The sequence below is a fragment of the Xenopus tropicalis genome, chromosome 2, assembly GCF_000004195.4.
Source record: "Xenopus tropicalis strain Nigerian chromosome 2, UCB_Xtro_10.0, whole genome shotgun sequence".
Lineage (NCBI taxonomy): Eukaryota > Metazoa > Chordata > Amphibia > Anura > Pipidae > Xenopus > Xenopus tropicalis.
Genome location: NC_030678.2, coordinates 29744422 through 29761367, shown reverse-complemented (window position 1 = coordinate 29761367; position 16946 = coordinate 29744422). Strand labels below are relative to the sequence as shown.

The 16946-nt window shown below is 40.2% G+C and overlaps 2 protein-coding genes across 3 annotated transcripts in view; one reads left to right on the top strand and one right to left on the bottom strand.

Annotated features, from left to right (window-relative positions):
* Positions 1-5022, top strand: part of ace2 (angiotensin I converting enzyme 2) — a 40253-nt gene extending 35231 nt beyond the window's left edge. The window contains exons 15-18 of the mRNA XM_002938247.4: positions 639-739; positions 2247-2357; positions 2648-2842; positions 4052-5022. Of these exons, the coding sequence (XP_002938293.2) occupies positions 639-739; positions 2247-2357; positions 2648-2842; positions 4052-4322 (678 nt within the window). The 3' untranslated portion in view covers positions 4323-5022. The remainder of the gene's footprint in view (positions 1-638; positions 740-2246; positions 2358-2647; positions 2843-4051) is intronic.
* A 3221-nt stretch (positions 5023-8243) lies between these two features.
* On the bottom strand, positions 8244-16876 carry ttc19 (tetratricopeptide repeat domain 19). 2 transcript variants are annotated; one of them, XM_002938246.4, is made up of 10 exons: positions 16563-16876; positions 15701-15789; positions 14968-15078; positions 13186-13224; positions 12657-12713; positions 12514-12575; positions 12333-12427; positions 11472-11626; positions 10904-11066; positions 8244-8587 (listed from the first exon to the last, which is right to left on the bottom strand). In XM_002938246.4, the coding sequence occupies exons 1-10, from the start codon at positions 16855-16857 to the stop codon at positions 8454-8456; spliced, it is 1200 nt and encodes a 399-aa protein (XP_002938292.3). In that variant the 5' UTR covers positions 16858-16876; the 3' UTR covers positions 8244-8453. The 2 variants fall into 2 exon arrangements, with proteins under 2 accessions (XP_002938292.3, XP_017946943.1); XM_018091454.2 differs by lacking the exon at positions 16563-16876 and adding an exon at positions 16186-16206.
* Between the last annotated feature and the right edge of the window lie 70 nt (positions 16877-16946).

The following is a 16946-nucleotide window of genomic DNA, read 5'->3' as shown; positions in this document are numbered from 1 at the left end:
TGTGCGGCGTTTTTAGGCCGAGAAAATACGCAGCGTAAAAACGCCATGTGTGGCATCAGCCTAAGGTGCCATAGACACTCACTATTTATTGGGCTTGTGGGGGCTGTTTGGACCTCTGTGTACTTGAAACACCAGGGCCTATTTTGAATCCCAATCATGGCCTGGTGTGTGCCATTAGCCTTAGGTTGTTAGCCGTTGAGGGCTATGGGCTTATATGCAAATATAACACACCTTCTCCTTCAGTTTTCAGTGTTGCTTTTAAATCCAGACTGGCAATCTGTGGGTTCTGGCAAATCCCAGAGGGGCTGCTGTAAGATGCCATAGACAGACACAATTTATTGGGCCTGTGGGGGGCTGTTTGGGCCTCTGTGTACTTGAAATGCCAGGGCCTATTTTGATTCCCAGTACAGACCTGTTTTCAGCCCAACTTACAATTGAAGTGCGAATAGTGAAATGTAATGCTTCATGTTTGAATAAATTCACAGTATCACATCGCAGTAGATTTCATTTCAATATTTACAAGGCGCTATGAAGTAAGGTAGTCATTTTATTGTCACATTTCCTGACTAAAAATAGTATCCACCAGTACAGAATATTGAATATCTAACATGTTCTAACTGCTAATTCTGCCTTCACAGTATAAATGGGATGCAAGTGAAATGTACCTGTTCAGGTCATCGATTGCATACGCCATGTCAAAATATTACTCTGATGTAATGAAACAAGAAGTATCTTTAACGTAAGTTCTATTCAGTTCTTTCTCCACTAATTACAGATATGCTAAAACCACAGACAGGAAGGAATTCTGTATAAATCACACTGTTCAAAACATTTTGTAGCACATGACTTCCAAAGTGGTATAATATGACCGGGAAGGCTGGTCCTGTACTTTAATGTAATGACTGGGGCAGCCTATGATTAAGTGCCCCTTTTTAGGCATGAAATGCGTCAGGCTTCTATGTATTTGATGTTTTTCCACCGAACCATAATCTCAGCATATTCTCATTTTATGAGGTAACTTTGGTTTGGGGCAACTTTAGACAAGGACAAAGATCCTAATTAGTTGCAGTTTGACATACAAATTTGCTAAACCCTAGATACCAGATTAGTGTTTTACTTTTACCTTTGCTTCACTCTCTGCAATTGGGGGAGTTAGTAGGCAGAATGGTAAGTGTCTCTGTATAAACAAGCCCCTCTGTTAATTATACAGAGTCATTACTGCCCTCTTCTTCTTCACAATTTCTCAGGAAAAAAACAGATAGATGGGATCAAATGTAAAACGATAATGTTTTTAACTTCACTGCTTGGTGCAATAAATAAAATGAAATGTTTTATATATTTATTGGGCTTATGTTTAATTGTGTGGTAAAGTCATCTTGTTTGTGTGGTAAAGTCATATCTGTGCTTTAAAGTAGTTTCATTTTAAATATACATTAGCACTGGTAGCTCACATACAGGTAAAAGACAGTAGGTAAGAAGGTGGTTGAAGAAGTCAGAGCCCCTATATATAATTATGTTGCCCATAATACTGTTACCCCGGGTGCCCTAATGCCCACTGCTCACCTGGGCCCTTCCAAGATGTAGAATGAGGCCCCAATAAAAAAAAAATTCAGCATGCATGCATGGTCATGCTCATTGTGCCAGAACCCTGCCCATGGTCTGCCCATACCCTCAGCTGTAAAACTGCACAATACAACTTGGGTCCTTGTATTTTTTACCCAATATCATGCCAGACATATTTTGGGCATTTTTACTGCTTCTTTTATGCACTCTAAAGTTTAATTTGATAAAAGATCAAGAAAACCTTTACCAAGTTAAATTTAACTTTAATATCTCAACATTTTCTAAGCCAAATCCACTTCTTTACAGAAATTTAGGTTAGGTAGCCTATTTTTCACTCTCACATGGGCTGCTTGACAGTAGGTAGGCCATATTCTACTCTCACATGGGCTGCTTGACAGTAGGTAGGCCATATTCTACTCTCACATGGGCTGCTTGACAGTAGGTAGGCCATATTCTACTCTCACATGGGCTGCTTGACAGTAGGTAGGCCATATTCTACTCTCACATGGGCTGCTTGACAGTAGGTAGGCCATATTCTACTCTCACATGGGCTGATTGACAGAAGTTAACCTATTTTCCACTTTGGAATTGGCTAGGTAGCCCATATTTCGCTTTCAGGTAGGCTTTGTTGCCTTTACTGCATCTAGTCTATACACTTATATACATTCTTTTTCTCTTGGCAGATTTGAAAATGTACATGTATATGACGAGACCCCAAGAGTTTCCTTTATGTTTTATGTCACCATGCCAAATAATGCTGTGGTTTCGAAACTGGAAGTGGAAAAGGCTGTGAAGTAAAGAAAACATCTATTTTTATATCTCTCTATTTTGTTTCTATATGAAACAAAACGGCAATAACTTAAATGCACTTTTTTTTTTTCATCCGGATTGCTCTTTCTCTTTTAGAGATTCCGTTCAACTACATATTATTTATAGCAACAAATAGTTTAATTTCCTTAGTAAATAAATTCTGTAGTATACAATTTTTCTTTGTCAATCCTTTTATTTCAAACTGTTTCCCTATCTATAGCTGCAATAGGAAATGTGCATAACGCTATGCTTTGTTTTTATGTTCTTTTAACAGGAAGTCTAAAGACCGGATCAACAGCATATTTAAACTAGATGACAATGCTCTAGAGTTTATAGGTATTCCTCCTACTCTGGCAGCCCCAGTAGAACAGCCCTTCAGTATATGGCTTGTGGTATTTGGTGCCGTAGCTGCCATAATAGTTGTTGCTTTCATTGTTCTGATCGTTCTTGGTTACAAAGAAAGGAAAACGTAAGTATGGCATTCATGTGGTGCATTTATTGTTTTAGAATGACATTTTCTATTTAGGGTTTAGATAATAGAGTTATTTATTTTTTTTTGTCTCTTTCATTATCATAGCTACATTAGAAAAAATATATGTGTAATTATAAAGGCAGCCATATATTGAAAGGTCGCCAAATGAGCAAATCTTTCCCCAATTTGCCCAACTTAAGGGCGATATCAGATTGATCTGATTGTTCGGCCCTTGGCATGCTGATGTGTTCCCTGTCCCAAAAGGATTTTTAAACCTGCCCGATCTAAGTTTTGCCAATTTTTTCCAGATATCGGTCGGGTAGGTCTGTCTGAGAGCCCCACACATGGGCAGATAAAAGCTGTTGACTCAGACTGTCAGCAGTTTTTATTGGCCCATGCATGGCCACCTTAAGGCTTTAAGATAAAGAGTAATTGATCCTTCTGTTAGTCTTATGAGATGAGTATTCTTATGCAGGGCTGCCATCAGAAGGCCACGGACAGGAGTAGTGTCAGGGCACTGGCGAACTTAGGAAGCCCTTAAGGACTTCCCAAAAAAAGGAATGGGACCTCAAACAAAAGTGGTGGGGCTTGGGTTGAGTTTGTGAGGGTCAGGGACCTGGCCAGATATGAGGCAGCACACTATTGCATGGCAACCCTGTACCTAGAAACCCTACCATATAGCAAAGCAGGGCTGCTACTGTTTAGCTAAAATAGTCACATGAGCAGCAGCAATGTATACTGCCAGAAACATGCCCAGAATAAGCACCGTTATCTCTAAACTTTGGTGGTTCAAATTGTTTTGTGCATGAGAAATATGCGATATTCCACAGAACCAATACACTTAATGGTACCCAGTTTATATTGTAGGCGTCAACACATTTGAGTTTTCATTCACATGTCTTTAAATGAGAAACTGAGTCTTTCTTTTCTTAGAAACACACATTTTTTCATTTATAATCATAGAGGTATCAGCAGCCTTTTTACTCCAGCACCTTAGATGGGGGGGGGGGGGGTATGCTGGGAATTGGACCTTTATAAATGCTGGAGATTTAAATGTCAGCTATCACTCAACTGCAATATATTAATTTGAGGTTCTATGTGTTTTGAAACTATCACGTGATAAATTATTGACAATTATTTTCCTGGTTTATGAAAAAGGCACCTTCCGTATTTCTGCTAATCACTATAAACTCTTATGCTTTACAGGAAACAAAAATCTCAAGGAGACAAGGAAGCTGTAGAGCTCAGCCAAAACGCTAATAACCCTGAACCTGCTACATTGGAAATTACTCAAGAAAATACAGGGCAAATGAATAAAGCATTTGATGGAAATGATAATAAAGCATTTGATGGAAATGATAATAAAGCGATTGACGGAAATGACAATAAAGGGATTGATGGAAAGGATAATAAAGCATTCAGTGGAAATGATAATAAAGCATATGAAGAAGTAGAGACTATGAATACAACATTTTAAAGAAAACCAATTAATCGTTCATGGACATTTTCCCTATACTGGGACTGATTTAAGAATAACTTGCTCTGTAACTGCAAAAAAGACTCTGTTAAGATAAATTCCCAAAGTATATATAGGAATCCACTAGTACCAGCTATGGAACAAGGTCTTCTACTGCATGACCAATAAGGTCCAACCGCAATACTATGATACGAGCATCAGAATTTGTATTATTGACAACAATAACAGGATTCTCCCAATGGTTAACATGCACAAAAGAAAGGGAATAATTATAGTTTTTATGATGACTTAATCTGGTTTACCTCTGTTGCATTAAAAATATAGTTTTGCACTTGTGCAACATAAAGAAACAGACAGAGGTACAAGATATCATTAACCTACTGATCATCAAAAGTTATGCAACAATACCTCCCAGGCTCCTTCTCCCAGCTAAAGGGGTAAAGGGATACTGAGACATGTAGTTCTACCTCACTATATTGGGTTGCCTAGGCTTACTGTAGTTTATACTTTATGTTCTCTGTCTAAACCATGTTGTTTGTGCCCTTGCATATGTTTTATGTTGGATCTGTGGAAAGCTGGAAAAAAATGCCATAACATTGGTTCAAACCATTTGCTTAATTGAATACAAAGTCTTGTTTACCCAAATGCAATACATTAAATCTGTATGAATGGATAAAGCTAATAAAACTATTTAATATCTCCTGTATCAGTAATGATTTGCAAGGATAAGATACGCTACTTGCGAAACTGGAAATAAATACCGGCAGGTAGGACATTTGCACCTAATGCAACGTTATCCACAAAGTTCTGAATTAAGGGAAACCCATTTCCTATAGACTAAATTTTAATTAAACATTTCTAAATTAAAAAAAAACCAGTACCTTGTACTTGAACTAACATACAGTATAATGATCCTTCTTGAAGTCAAATCTACTGGGTTTAATTCATATTTAAATGTTTTTTTTAGTAGACTTAAGGCATGGTGAATTATGCAAAGACCACGCTGGATAACAGGTCCCATACCTGTAGAAAATAATAACTAGTGTTGCTAACTGTTGTGTATTAACTTCTGGGTAATTTGATATTAAAGGGTAGTTGCATCAAAACTTTAAAGTAAGGGTACATAGAGTATCATTATAAATATTGTGTAGAAGTTAAATCATCAGTATATAATTAATTATAATTAAAAGGGCATTTTCCAAAAAATCCCATTAAGTGTATATGCTCTTTTAGAAAGAAGTCCATACCAGTGTGGCCCCTCGCTCATTGTCCATTCAGTAGCCCTGTTAGCAGGCTAGTCACAGAGTGTACCTGATTGACTGATCATACCTAATTTTTTATTGGTTGTCATTGGGAGGTGCCTAAACATGACTCTTAATTTTGTGCTGATCTACTGACCAATTATGGTTCAACACTGATCTCTGATCACTGCACAAACAGGGTACCTTGCAATCACTTCTGAATAAATAGTATTAGCAGGAGCATTATACCATAAGGGCAATACTTGCCTTTTAATCTTTCACTCAGACACAATGCAGCCACTAAATGCGAGTCCCAGATGTATGCACTTAGGAACTGTACAATTGTATTATAAGCAAATACTGCATTCCGTTGTGGCTTTTGACTGTGGAAACCCCAGAATTACCGCCATGTTCAGGGTAGCTGTAGCTTCAGGGTTTCCCACAGAAGCACCCCATTGGATCCTTGGATAACTATACAAAAGTGTAAGGATCATGTTGCAACTTAGGTAACTTTAATAAATGGCATTCTCTTGAGGCACATACTCCCATGGGCAATAAGGAAGGATGGTAGCTCTAGATGTTTCCATTTACCCTGACCAGATCATCTATACAAAAAAATGTTCTGACCTTTAAAAATAACATATGCTGCTTTATTCCATATTATATTTTTTACATGTTTAGTTGGTAACTTTTTTGTTGTTGCATACTTTAATATTTTACTGGTACAGCTTTTTTACTTTCTCATAGCCACAGCTCCATCTATTGGTAGGATTACTCTACAGCTATATGTTGTTCTCTACTTTTGGGAATAAAAACTGTTTATGGGTTGGCCCACTGTTGGTGAAGTGTTCGATTTTGTGACTGCGGGCAGTGTTAGTTACCCCAGTCTTATTGCTTGGAACATTGTCCAAAAAGCTAGATTCCGGTTTCATTGGATCATAAACTACCAAAATGCACGGATTTTTGAGTAATGACTTAATTTGTGCCAACCTAACAAACCAGCCAATGTTATGCACTTATGTGGCTAACCCTTACCAACAGTAAAGTATGGAGATGGCAGTACCTACCCTGACACAAGTGGCCGGGTAGCAGGGGATGTGAGTGGGTAAGCAGGTGGAGAGAAAGCTGGGTAGGGGCAGCTGTGTGTGCTGGGCCCGTCCAAAGAATTATTTGCTGTTGTTATACCACTGGTAAAGGCTTTTGGGTGTCCTATACCAAATGTAGACTAAAGGCAGTGAAAGTTTTCCACCATTCTATTTCTGTATAAATAAAAGGTCCATCTCCCAAGTGACAACACAGTTGATACTAGTGAGAAAGTGACAAACTGGCCTTTGCTGAATGCAGAATAGAAATGCCCCTGAGGCCACATAGACACTGAAATGAGCATTTTATTTATCAAACCACTTTCACTGTAAAACAGATGATAATGCTTTTTGTTTTAATTCTGTGACAAGTAAGATCCTCAAGTAACCTTTGCCCTTCAGGAAGCTGGTTAGCTTGGCATTTGCTTTTCACCTTTCCCCTCCTTAATAAGCTGCTGCCAGCCTCCATGTATATAACACAACAGTAAGAACCATGGGCAGTATATAAGTAAATACAGTAAATACTTACGTAGGTCAAACCCTTTGGTTAAGGTTAAGTACCCATTGGTTATATTATCTCTAAAGTGCATGCATTAGATATCTCTGCATCCAAAACCAAAACTTGCAGTGCCCAAGGCACTGAAAAATATTCTGCTGCACACCCAGTGATCACTGGTGGGATGTCCAACCCTCAGAAACAAATCCTGCATATTAAGGGATACAGTGCTGGTGAACAGAGCTATGACATGGACCTTCAAGCAGACAGATATAGCTATAGAGCTCTGTCTGTCTGGTTCTGTCTGTACTTAATGGTAGCTTGGTAGAGAACTGAAGTTGTATTTACCAGATTCTTAGATTTTTCCTGCCAACAGTAAAAACATTACAAATGGTGTTTTATATTATTGAATACCCAGTTTATTGAGGAAGAGCTGCAAGAGAAAGAATGTTAGAGTGTGGATGTGCTTGTGCCCCATCACAATGCAGGTGTAGCAGAACACAGGGAGCAACATCAGATTCTTTTGTCAGGATTTTATTCTCACCTTCCATTTGTTTGCATGATGATTGGTTCAATCTCTAGTGTCATGCCGAGCAGGCCAGATGAGATCCTCACCCACAAGCACCTCACACTAGCTGGCGGCTTACCCGAGGGTGAGACAGGAAGCACAGCAGTGGAAAGAGGCTGGAAGGCCGAATAGCGGAGTACCGAAGGAGTAGGCAGAAGAATAGTCAAACAAGTCCGGGTCTTGGCAGGCAGCAAGGATTCACAGGCAAGGGTCAGGCAAGAAGGTCAAATCAGCAGGTCAATAGGATACAGGATGCTAGGCACAAGAGAGCTTGATAACCGAGCGCTGTTGCCTAACTGTTTTGGCTATTTAAAGGGTTTGCATTTGGTGCCAAAACGTAACATGCGTCAACGTAATGATGCGCACGTAAATTGTCGCGAGCAGATTAGTCTCGAGCAGGAATAGTCGCGTGCGTGTGACGGCATCTCACATGCGTTCCACCTGGTTTTGTGCCTTCCACCCTGATCCGTCGCACACGCTGCGGGTGAGTTGCCTTACATCTAGAGGTAATGAAATTAAAAAGGACACAAATGCTTCCTGAAAATAAATCTTTTACTCCATAAAAGTTTGTATCTTGCAAATAAGTTATACATTTCATACATGAACAAGTCCTGGTGGCATTCACACCTTTGATGCCCCTTTGGACAGCTCGGAGTGACAAAGATGGCAGCAAAGCACAGTATTCTGAGTACATTTCCAATCCAAAAATCTTTAATACCAATGTTCTCTTTTCAGTATGATCAGCTACCCCTTTTTCCTCCTATCAAGTTCAGCCAGACCTTCTTGAATATACTGTACAGAAGCAGAGTCCCCTTTCTTCTCAGAGTGCTCAAGCGCCTCCTTAAAAATGCGTTCAGCTTCTGCAAAGTGTTCTTTCCCTAAATGTCAAACAGAAAAACGGTGTAGGGTATGGTCCAGAAATTACACAAACTAACACACAAGGGTTCAGGCATTACATTGCAGAGGTGGAACTAGTCAGGCTGAATTTTATAAGCTTGGAAGACAGAAAAAATAGGGATGCACCAAAAACATTGTTTTCTACCAGCTGAATACAGAATTGAATCCCAGCCCTGACTTGAACAGCCAAAATTGAGAACAAAGGAAATATTGCGTCCCATGTGAACAAAAAATTGCCACACTTAATTGTTTAGTGCTGTAATGTCACATGACTTTAAGGGTTTGGATTTGGCATAATCTGTTGTTCGGATTGTAATGAATTCCATACTGAAGTAAAATCACCAGTCCACGTGCTATCCTATTGACAAACTGTTGCATGCCTGCGCTTTGCAGAATATTCAGGTCTGACCAGTATGTGCAGTAGATTCCCATGGTGGGGAATTATATCAGTCCACACAAAGCATGTGATGTAGCCACAAGTGTCTTATCTTATTCGGAACCTGTCACACTGTAAAGTATTTTATTTTCCCCCTTACTGACTTGTAATTTTAGTTCCATAAGAGCAGAAATGTTGGAACACAACATGTTCATTCATATAATTAACATGCTATATTATGGCTGGCAGTGCTATTTCTGTTAAGTTGCAAGCAATTTTCTGATGGACATTGGCAGTCAGCGCTAAGAAGGCAATTCTGTAAATAAGCTATTGTCATTCCTTTTTTTTTTTTTACAGTTACTTAGAAAGACTCCATTATAACAGATGGTAGAGCCCCTAGATCAGGGACCCCCAACCTTTTATACCCATGAGTCACATTTAAATGGATAAAGTGTTGGGGAGCAGCACAAGTATAAAAAAATGTTCCTGGGGGTGCCAATAAGAGCTGTAATTGGCTACTTAATAGCCACTATGTGGACTGGAAGCGTACAGAAGGATCTGTTTGGAATTCAAAAATGAGCCCCTGCTTTGAGGCCACTGGGAGCAACATCCAAGGGGTTGGGGAGCAACATGTTGTCCTCGAGCCACTGGTTGGGGATCACTGCCCTAGATGGTTATATTCCCACTAACTAAGGTTGCACATTTAGGAGTATGAGTTAAGTGGAATAATAAACCTTATATGTAAATAGGATTTTCCCTATAAGTTTATAGCTAACATGCACAGAAAATTCATTTTGTGCATGCTTTTCATTTTTTTTTTATTACTTTTTTATTATTATGTATTTGCTATACAGGGGCTAAAACTAGCTGCTGATTTAGTCACTCCAGAGGTGGAACCTTGCTGGGCTTGCTATGCTATGGAGGCAAAATGACAACCTCCGTGACTGACAGAACAGAGCTTTATTAGATATATTGTGGCTATGCGGACAGCATTAGACTCTCTTGAAGAGTGCACACAAGGCTGTTTGTGGCCAAATAGTGTCCCGGTTTGCTCGTTATGCAAATGAGTGTGACATCACACGCGTGTGAGTAATGCACAAGACGGGAGGCTCTTTAATTAAGTGCATGTGTGTAACCAAACATGGCCGCCAACAGCAAGAGGTCCCATTATGGTGCAGGCGGCATAGCACTCACAGAGCATTTTTCTCTCAAAAGCCAGATCCACTGTATACATTTTTGTGCCAAAGGGAGTGGATTGGCCCATTTTACATTAGCAGAGAAAACTCCATGTATGCCACTAGCCTAACACCTACCTGCCTTAGGTAAAGCAATATATTAGCACAACATGAAGTCAAGTGCATTACACATGTCTAGCTAAGTCTAAATAAAATAATAATAATATGGCATCTTCCATTTAGATATATAACTGCAACCATTAAGAGCAGTGATTCCCTTCCCTCAGGAGCAACATATTGCTCCCCAACCCCTTGGATGTTGCTCCCAGTGCCCCCAAACCAGGGAGTTATTTTTGAATTCCTGACTTGGTGGCAAGTTTAGGTTGAATAAAAGCAAGATTTACTACCAAATAAAGCCTCCTGTAAGCGGATAGTGTGCATAGAGGCTGCCTAATAGCCAATCTTAGCCCTTATTTGGCTCCTCCATGAACTTTTATGGTGCTTGTGTTGCTCTCGAAGTCTTTTTACATGTGACTGTGGCTCACGAGTAAGAAAGGTTGGGGACCCCTGATTAAGAGAGTGCTGCACACAGACAGCTCTCCGCCATGCATTGTTAATTAAGGGGATAGAAAAAGTAAAAAAAGGAAGAGACGTGATATATAAAATGGCAATTCTAAAGTAGATGACAGATAAGGATTGAAGACGAGGATCAGTGGCCAGAGTCTGCAGAATCATAATGTTCTTACCTTGATAAGTAAGGATCATAGCCAGGTTACTTAGCACCACATGCAGGTCAGGGTGCTCAGTCTTACGAGCCAGCTCAGATGCTTGATTTACAATGGCAAAGGCCTCGTCGTGCTTGCCCAGGGCTTCCAGTGCAATTGCAATATCATTCATGAGTATAACACTCTGCAACACAGCAGCAGAAAAAAGTCAAGCTTAGCAGAAAAAGTTTAAAGAGAATAAACAACTTACTGCTTTATCAGCTTAAATTCTGCAAAGAAACCTTGTGTAAGTGTCACTCTAGGAATGAATATTCACATGCTCATAACCCAACATTAGGCCGTACATCAGATAAAGTAAATTATAAGGAAAAGATAGAGTCATGGGGCTTCTGAAAGCTTTAGCAGCACAAGTGCCTTTCTACCAGCAGAAAAGCATGGCATGCTCAGGAGACATGCGAGACAGACAGGGCTTCTGAAAGCTTTAGCAGCACAAGTGCCTTTCTACCAGCAGAAAAGCATGGCGTGCTCAGGAGACATGCAAGACAGACAGAGCAACACAAGACAGTGCTACAGTGCAAAGGATTTGTACCTGAGGGTGCTCTGTTCCCTGCTCCTCTGTGCAAATCCGTAATGCTTTTTCATACATATTTTGCGCCTGTGAAAATGATGAATTGTTTATCAGGTAACGACCATAAGAATCCAGGCATAACCCAAGGAGGAGACGTGTGTTGGATTTTTCATCAGCTGTTAAAATAAAATGAAATAAATAAGGCAGCAATGATTAAAACCTATTTTCCCATACTGAGTATGTTACATAGTTATATATTTGTAAAACACATACAAACAGAGACACCTACTATGATAAACATACACTGTAGTGGCGAGCAAAACCTCTTGTGTGTAGCCTTAATGGCTACTGTGATGGGGGCAATCGGTTTTGGCCACAGCTAGAATCTGATGGGAGACACAGCCACATCAACGGCATACTTTACTAAACATCACATTATTTTCAGGTGCACAAAAAAGACAATGTTTTGATACACTGTTTTCCAGATTCTTACAGTGGCCTACATGCCTTGCTTTTGGTCAGTTACATCTGTGAGCTAAACTCAAACTTGCAAGTAGTGCCAATATAGGTCTTGGTGGCTGCAGCTTGTCAGACTTCTATATGCCACACCATTCAGATGGCTAACAGACAGCAATGTCTTAATCACAGCATTGCTCAGTAGACAGAAGAGGCAAAACTTAAATCCACGCAGTAGTTAGTGCACTTTTCCACAAAGCTAGCACAGACATATCCTGGGCTGGACTTAATGTGAATGTGTACTGTTAATATGAATGAATTTTGTTTAAACATCAGTGCCACCTGCTGGTCTGTTTCCATCCGTGACAGTCAAGAAACATCTTTGCTCGCAAAAAAGTAAAGAAGTCGACAAAGCTAAGCTCTTACCAGCCAATGACCCCTCCAACAGACCTGCCTGTTTTTCAAGCTTTTCTTCCAGACTCAAGATACAGAACTGGTAGCCTGCCACTGCCAACTCTTTCCTGTAGTACATAATAGTTCAAAAGTCAGTGGTATTGGTTGATCCAGGTTTATGGAACTGAACAAATAAAACTAATGTATTACTTACTTGTTCTGTGTAGCGTAGATACTGGCCAGCTTGAGGGAAATCTCAATAAAGGCATTGTCATCCTGAGCAATAAAATACCCAAATGTTACCCTAATAACAGGATATTATATAGAGGCAACAAAGGTGGCAAAAGAAAAATATACCTGCTGGATGTTATCATTAAGCATGAAGATCAAGGTTTCCTTGAAAAGCTTTTCAGACTAGAAAGGAAAACAAAATGATACCTGCTATCAGCCAAATGTTCTTGTTAAAAGTATGCAACTATAATGCACTTATGTACTTATAGGGAAAGAAAAAAAAATCGGAGCAAAAGCAAAGCTGCTTGTAAAGGGAAGAGCGAGCTTAATTTGTAAGGTCCGTTTTACCCCTGAAAACAAAGGAAAAAGTGTTTGTTTTTGATGCTGGAGTGTCTCATTTTTACATCAGTGGTTCTCAACCTTCCTAATGCCGTGACCCTTTAATACAGTTCCTCATGTTGTGGTGACCCCCAACCATAAAATTATACCTAAAATCATCGGAAATATGTGATTTCCGATGGTCTTAGGCGACCCTTGTGGAAGGGTTGTTCGACCCCCAAAGGGGTCCCGACCCACAGGTTGAGAACCGCTGTTTTGCATCATTGTTAACTGTACATATTTGCTGGCGATTTAAATAATACTGTATAATACTCACTGTATCCAACTTTCCTGTGAGTAAAGCGAGGTTAGCCATCTGAAAGCAAAATAAAAGGCATAGATAAAGCGTTCATTCTACTTTTACCCAAATCAAAAATCCCTTTAATGAGCGTTATCTGCATTTACGTTTATTTCTCATTTAAGGGTCACAAGTAATGAGATTTTAAGTATTTTGCAACATTACACAGACACAAATGAAAGTTGATACTGCCCCATAAAATGGGCCAAAAAAAATATTTTGTTTGCACGATTCATTAAGGATTTGTAATAGTTTTAAAGTTATTTGCAAATGTATTTGCATTTGAAAGCAGGGGTTGTTTATCCCTTTCTGATCTCTGGTTCTGACTCTTTGGTTCTCCTCCAGGTCTTTTAATTATCTGGATGTGCTATATTGTTTCAGGAGTCAGAACAAGGAGTGAACAGACAATGCATTCAGTAGCAATTACATTTACAAATAACTATAAACGATTGAAAACCTTGAAATAATATGTACTGTAAAGTTTCTTAGAATTAGATTTTCTTTTATTATGCCGAAAAACCTGTTGTTGGGTGGGGAACCCCTTTTCCAAACTTCCCAGCAATGGTTTATCCAGACCCTGAGAATTGACAAACAGGGACTTTTGAGTCAGAAATCAACCCTTGCAGTGATTTAAAACTAACACACAACAAAAAGGCATCATGAGATTAAAGGGAACTTATTGTAGGAAAATAGTTTCTCCCATCGTAGGTGTGGGCTAATAAAGCCTGTGCTCTAGTCGGGGGAAACAATACTATTTTGATAAAAAAATGTTTGTAGTGTGCGCTATGCTGCCGTCACAAGTGTATAAATGAACAAGCTGGGACTCTTTTCATTATTTGCATGCTTAGAGTCCAAACATGGCCATCTGCACAGGGAGCACCCTTCCTACCATGAGCACTTCGGTGTGTCATCATGTGCCACTGGCTGTCATCATGTGACTGGCGTCACAGTTTGGCGCAAAATTTGAAATACAAGGACACTGAAGACCAAAATTCAATGCCAGAGTATAGGTCTTACTTAGTAAGTTCCTGGGAGCACCTAAATTGCTATTTTGACTTGATCTTTAAATTCTTCTGTTTTTTTAACCCTTGGATACGGCATTCTGAATTATTCCTGTCTGCATGAACCTATGCTTCCTACTTGGTCTCTTAACTTCAATTCCTGGTAAGACCTGGCTGGCCGTGGTACAACCATTGGGAGCACCCTCTCGGTTCAGACAGCATAGCGCTGATAAATTTTTTTTGCCCAAAATAGTATTGTTTCCCCCAAACTGTGTGCAGATTCTATTAGCCCTCACCTCCCGATGGGGGAAAAGATTTTTCTGTGATAATTGCCCTTGACGTGGTCTCAGGGATTTCCATAGCCTAGACTGTTAATCTACTGCCTGATTTATTAAACAGACAGGGGGTCCATCCAATCACAGGCACTCTTGGCCAAGTATATATAGAGGCAGACACACATTTTAAAGCTTGTGATTTATTTATAGCACAAGGGCCAGATATTAAGTGCACAGCATTTTCGCAGGGGATCCGTTTCACCTTTCTCACATGCAGCTGAGTGATGAGTTCTAAAACTCACTTTGTGCACATGTTCTGTGTCTTAAAAGGCCACTTAATTGCCAGGCACAAACAGAGCAGAGAAGATAATTTTTATAACTTTGTATTGTAGAAATAAATGCATTCATTGTACAAACGAGCCAAAAACACATTTAGCAGGTGGTGTTTATACCCCCTCTATAATTTAGGTGTGCAAAACACATACCAGATCATACGTGTAGATTATTGCTCTTGTGCTGCCAGACTTGTGAGCCATATTTAGGGCCTGATGCAAAATCTCTTCTGCCTCCTCCATTTCCCCTTTCATAATGCTTAGCTGAGGGAAGAACAAAATGAAAAGATAAATACATTGGTATGATAATAATATAATGCACCCTTAATAAGTAGGCATCTTATATTGGCTTTTTTATTGCTACCAAATACTACCAAAATTTTATTGCTACCAAATTCCTACACATCAGCTATGATGTTACATTGGTCCCCTGCCCGTTTGTGTGGGTTATGCAATGGATGGATTTTTATGCCAGCAAATTATGTTATGGTCTCCGCTGGATCAGACCGGACATCTGAAGATCTGGGACAGCCATGGTTTAAGAGTTGGCAGCAAGAATAAACCATCAGCTTAGCCCTTATTTGTCCCCAAACTGCCATTATAAATAAATAACCTATCACCAACATTTCAGGGCCTGCCGTGCCAGATTGCACCAATGGGCAGAGTTACTGCAAATATCAAATGCAATTTAATTTTGTATAAACCCTCCTTGATATGGGAACCCCCTGAACATGCCACATCTATGTACAAACTGCATGTACATTTGGCTTTTAAGGACATTTTATAGGTGACCCATGCTCCTTAGATAAACCAGTAAAGTAATGGCTACCATTATTTCAAAAGTGTAAGCATTAACATTCCAATAAAAGGCATGCCAATCCCTTGCCTTTGCTTTCTTTAACAGGAGAATGATATCTTGCTCGGCTTCAGTGACTTCTTCTTCCTTTTCTCCAAAGTATGAGAAGAGTGAAAATGCTATTTAAAAAAAAACAAAAACAGATAATTATTGCAGAAGAAATGTTTTGTATCTTGTGCTAAACTAAATGTGCCCTATAACTCTTTCCCTGTTGGGTCAGATCTGATTGTAATGGTGGTGAGGACCAAGGGGAAAAAACCCGGTTGACCCCACTGGCCCAGACCTGATCCCTGAAGCTCCCAACGGCTGCTGTTCTCTCTCCCCCAGCGCACCCAAATATAACTATATTATACGATTGCTCAGGGGAGGGGGTTGGGTAGGCAACAGGGGTCCCTTGGGGGGTGTGGGGGCCCCTTGGTTGGCAGCCTCGGTTGGCTCTGCACCCCCAGTCTGACCCTGATGATAAGGATTATTTTATAGGGCTGATGCAGCAAATGTATTACTTATTTTCTTACTTATATTGCCTCTGCTAAAACACACATAGAGACAGTTATCGGTAAATGATCAGCATTGTCTATTTCTGTAGCTGCTACTAGTAGCTGTGTGTGTCTGAGGAAGCCAGAGGAAGGGCTGTGCAGCTAGGTAGAAATATTTCCTCTGCTCTGCACAATATGACTGAGCTGCTGCCTCAGACCGGCAGTCTCTCAGCAGTATAGTGACAGGCAGTATAGAGACAGGCAGCGTTCCAGCCCCTCCCCCCTCCCTGTTTGAAACCGGCTCCAGAGCAGCCTCTCTGGCTTCTCACATGGTCAGAATGAAATGCACTCACTGAATGGGCCCAATGCTTCATTCTATGGAAACTCTCACATTTACAGGGAGAATGTTAACTCACCTGCTGCAGCCATCACAAAGGAAAGGTCCCTGCACCCCTCAGACACCCGCTTTTTGCCAAAGGTCACTAAACATGAGGGAAAAGGGCGGCTGGTACTGACTGTGATTCTCTTGGGCCGGATACTAGCGGCTGCCACCCAACTAGTCCTTTCCCCTGCCTGTTGGCAATGATTTCGGGCCCGTTGGGCTACACAGGAGACACATCTGCGGTACAAACAGACTCCGGTGTTCCGCAACATCTTCCCTCCATGGAAAAACATTTCCCACCATGTGATCACTTGAGTCACTGAGATCATGTGACAGACTGCAAAAAGCAGCAAACTCCATCTTTACTCAGGGCAAACATCGCCCTTTCCCACAGTTATTAGTCACAAAGCTTTTGTTT

Bases quoted from the DNA above. Each gene is read 5' to 3' on its own strand.
- ttc19 (XM_002938246.4), bottom strand. From the start codon at position 16,857: ATGATCTCAGTGACTCAAGTGATCACATGGTGGGAAATGTTTTTCCAT. The intron at 15,790-16,562 runs GTGAGTTAACAT...TTTTTTAAATAG, and splicing joins CTTTGTGATGGCTGCAGCAG to CATTTTCACTCTTCTCATAC. The intron at 12,714-13,185 runs GTGAGTATTATA...TTTCCTTTCTAG, and splicing joins TCACAGGAAAGTTGGATACA to TCTGAAAAGCTTTTCAAGGA.